The sequence below is a fragment of the Bactrocera oleae genome, chromosome 3, assembly GCF_042242935.1.
Source record: "Bactrocera oleae isolate idBacOlea1 chromosome 3, idBacOlea1, whole genome shotgun sequence".
Classification (NCBI taxonomy): domain Eukaryota; kingdom Metazoa; phylum Arthropoda; class Insecta; order Diptera; family Tephritidae; genus Bactrocera; species Bactrocera oleae.
The window spans coordinates 55,699,787-55,703,991 of NC_091537.1; the positions used below are offsets into that span (position 1 = coordinate 55,699,787).

The 4,205-nt window shown below is 31.5% G+C and overlaps 1 protein-coding gene across 1 annotated transcript; it reads left to right on the forward strand.

Moving 5' to 3' along the window:
• Positions 1–2,678: 2,678 nt before the first annotated feature.
• On the forward strand, positions 2,679–3,762 carry KdelR (ER lumen protein-retaining receptor). Its single transcript, XM_014243959.3, has one exon. It carries the CDS (start codon positions 2,850–2,852, stop codon positions 3,486–3,488), a length of 639 nt encoding a protein of 212 aa, XP_014099434.1. The 5' UTR covers positions 2,679–2,849; the 3' UTR covers positions 3,489–3,762.
• Positions 3,763–4,205: the final 443 nt, after the last annotated feature.

The window sequence follows — 4,205 nt, forward strand, 5'->3', positions numbered from 1 at the left end:
TGCTTATGTCTCAATTGCTCTTAACACGACAATACTCTAACTAGAACTGCACAATCCGGCAGACCTTATATAGCAGAACTTTAACTTTATCCATTAATAGTGGACTTCACCACTTTTGGCTCGGAAGGAGAAATTTTAACAGTGGAGAGTGAACAGAGCTGAGCATTGTATGAAAATTATGCTCAGAGACTTGCTTTGATATTACAGCTGCATGTTAGCCTTTTGGCTTATATTCTTATACGCTTATATGCAAACATATTTATTGATATGAATATCATTTTGCGAATTTTTATGAATGCATGCAAAACTGATAAGACTCTAATTAATTAATTAAATTTAAGTAATTTTAAAAATATTATATATAGTCAATTTGGGAATTTAATGATTTATTTAGTTTTTACATAATATACTTTCCTAATAGAGATTAAATTTATTACAATATATGTGCGCGCATTGATTTATATGTACACGCATATATGTATGTAGACATAAAATTGCCGAACAAAAAATGCATACACAAACCAACATACATACATATGTATATGCGTACACATATAAATATGTCCCCCGCAAAAACTTCAAACATTGTTTTACAAAAACAACAATCGTCACAAGTCAATATGTCAGCCAAATAGGCGAATCCCAAATTTATAGTAAATTGCACAACAACAACATTTTCATTCATGAACGCAGGCGTACTTTTAACAAGCAACCTCGCTTCATTCATAAAAACAGATACCCTCACATCCCCCCGAGCATGCTTTTACCTACAAGCGTCTTTTCACGACGATGGCAAAAGCTAAAAATCATAAATTGAACAAATTTCTGATATTCCCTCTAGAAGGGAAAAGTGACAACCCCTCAAATATGAGTATTAAAATATTTTAGAATAAAAGTGACAACATAGTATATTTGTCGATTTACAATTCAAGAAACTTTTTTAAAAAAATATTCAATATTCCTCTGATTTATGTATACAGTAAACCCCGGTTAAATATCACTCCTCCAATCCCTCTTATCTGCCTGTGTCTTGCTGCATCTCACGTTTTTTTTCTTAATTTTTTAAGGAAAACGTTAATTTTGTTTTAAATACATAGAAATTATTTTGTTTGGTACCACTCGCTTAAGTACCACAATCGCTTATGTACTACAGAGCACAAAAAATCTGCATCTTTGGTTTTGGCACTTAACCGGGATTGACTGTATTTGCCATCTGCCCGTATATATGCACATGACTTATTGACTTTGCACTTGCCATATGCGATGTATGTTTGTAAAAGTGTGTTTGGTTCTGATTTCCCATGAAACAGTGAGTGTACATATTTACATACATACGTTGCATATAGACAAATTAACAATTATAATGGGTACTTTCATATTTGTTTACATGTACACATAATTATACATATACTTACAAATATATGCATAAGAATATTTGCGACCGCTTGGTCTTTTCTTATGGGGTTATGTCAAGCAAGAGGAGTACAAAATCAAACCCAGAAATTTGACTGAACTGAAGCAGTCCTTTAAATACATATTTGATGCAATCCCGACTTCAACCAATTAGGTGTGGCATATGCGTGGCTAAGCATGGAGGAATAAGATTAAAATTTTCTATACAATACAACAAAAATTGATAAAAAAAAGAAACTTAATACGGTTAATTTTTGTAGCATGATTCGTGAGCCGCCCTGTATATGCAGAATTTCTTTAAATTATATGTAAATTCGTTTCCGCATTGTAAATATACGAATCTGTAAGCGTACATTTCTTAACATTGAATTTAGCATTATTTTTCTCATTTAACACTCCAAATGCTCAATTCTGCTATTTTGCGTTCCGCAGGGGTAAAATTCTGGTGAAATCCGCTTATAATTTGTTTGAGGTGAGATCCTCTTAAGTTGGCGAGTAACCCTCCGTCAAGAGGAACATTTTGACAATCGGCACACCATGAACCTTCTCTATGATATACGTTCTCTGTGTCTAGTTGCTTCTGGCAAATTATTGTCGGTTCGATTTTGTTCTAACATCCGTGTTCGTCACAGTGTAGAAGCGATGAAAACAGTGAAATAAAATCACATTTTGTAAGCCTAAAAATAAATGAAATGATTATATTGACATCAAAATTATTATATTTGGGATATTACTTACCTTTCTTCGCTACCTGTTGGCGAGCTGTTTGACAACAAACTGCTTTTCACCGTATGTAGTGACTTTTTGAAACTTTTTTCTTATGACGATCAAGCGAGTTCACCTCCAATAAGTTGTCAGGTTTTCTCAGAATAGTGCCGTATATATGCATATCGAATACAAATAACGTAGTTGTAGGCTAACATATTGCCTAAAAATTTCAATTAGTAGACAATTTTCAAATAAATGCATTTTGATTCTTTCAGTAATATTGTAATAACAAAATATTTTCCATAAATCATTAATTAATTAATTTTACAAATAAATCTAAATGTATATGTTTTTGTTTTAAATTAAAATTTCAGGACTTATCTTTTGATTTGGCAAAGCAATTTGTAAAATTTGTTTATAACGTAGTAATTTTTTCACCCCAAGTCAATACAAGGAAGAGTTGCCGTTTGGCACAGAGCCCTACTACAATCTTTATAAGGTCTAAACGCATAATTATACTGAATTGTAATTTGTAAGATTTTCTTTCAGTCATGTAGTAGTATACAATAACTGTCAGCCACGTCATTTGTATTAATCTTTCAATGTTGTCTTGAAATTGTTGGAATTAGTGTTGAAATTTTTAGTTTCGACAACATAAACTTGAAAATATTTTGATGGAATAAGGATTGCGTTACATATTAATTTTCACCTTATTACATTTAAGAGAAATGAATATTTTTCGCTTAGCCGGTGATTTGTCACACGTAGTGGCTATAATCATATTATTGCTAAAAATTTGGAAAACTCGCTCCTGCGCAGGAATATCTGGAAAATCTCAAATTCTGTTTGCATTGGTTTATTTAACGCGTTACTTGGATTTGTTTACTACTTATGTTAGCCTTTACAATTCTGTGATGAAGGTTTTATTCCTTTCGGCGTCTGGGACAACATTATATTTGATGTATGGAAAATTCAGAGGAACTTACGACCATAATCATGATACTTTTCGCATTGAGTTTCTACTTGTTCCGTGTGGCTTACTCTCATTGATCATTAATCATGAATTTACTTTAATGGAAATTCTGTGGACGTTTTCAATATATTTGGAATCTGTAGCTATCCTTCCACAGCTGTTTATGGTTAGCAAAACCGGGGAAGCTGAATCAATTACTAGTCACTATCTGTTTGCTCTTGGTTCATATCGGGCTCTTTATTTATTAAACTGGATTCATAGATACATTGCGGAAACTCATTACGATTTGATTGCGATATTTGCAGGAATAGTACAAACTATTTTATACTGCGATTTTTTTTATTTGTATATAACTAAAGTACTAAAAGGAAAAAAGTTGCAGTTACCGGCATAATTGCTTGGAGTGGCTGGTTATTTTGAGTGTTAATTAGAATTAATGAATATCCAAATGTAATAACTTTTAATTATTTAAGAGTGCATTTTAATATTGTATCTACAACTTTTCGAAGTTAAAAAATGTAATAATAATTTTATGTTCTCCATAAAGTCTAATTTTAGTAGTGTAATATTTCTTCACTTGTGAAATAACTTAATAAACTGCTAGCAGCTTCAATTTCTTTAGTTTTTGAAGATAACCAATAAAGATTTTGAATGCCAAAAACAGAAAAGTTTTGGTCTACATTTTTCTAAATGTTGGTAACTTTTATAGTTGATCTAAATTAAAGCTTGCTAATATCGAGTTCGTGTACATGGCGTAATTTTTCACGGTCTATTATAAACGCCGATTTTAATGCGGTGGCAATAAACTCGTAAGAGCTCGTTTTTTTCCTAGAATCTATTCACATGTACTATTCACTGCAGTTACAGGAAACAACAGATATAACAAAAGGATAAATAAAGCAATTTTTTAACTCAAAAACGTTTTACCACTAATTTGAAGCAATTCAAGGTAAATGTATAATTTAGGTCTCCAAATGAAGGATGCCGGAAGGAAGGATTTAAATCTTATTTTGACGCGATGATTACAAATTCATGAGGGGAAAGTGAATATTTTGAATAATTTATGTATACTTTTATATAAATATGTATTTAACCCACTTTGCACAAATTT

Coding starts and splice junctions, on each gene's coding strand:
- KdelR (XM_014243959.3), top strand. CDS start 2,850: ATGAATATTTTTCGCTTAGCCGGTGATTTGTCACACGTAGTGGCTATA.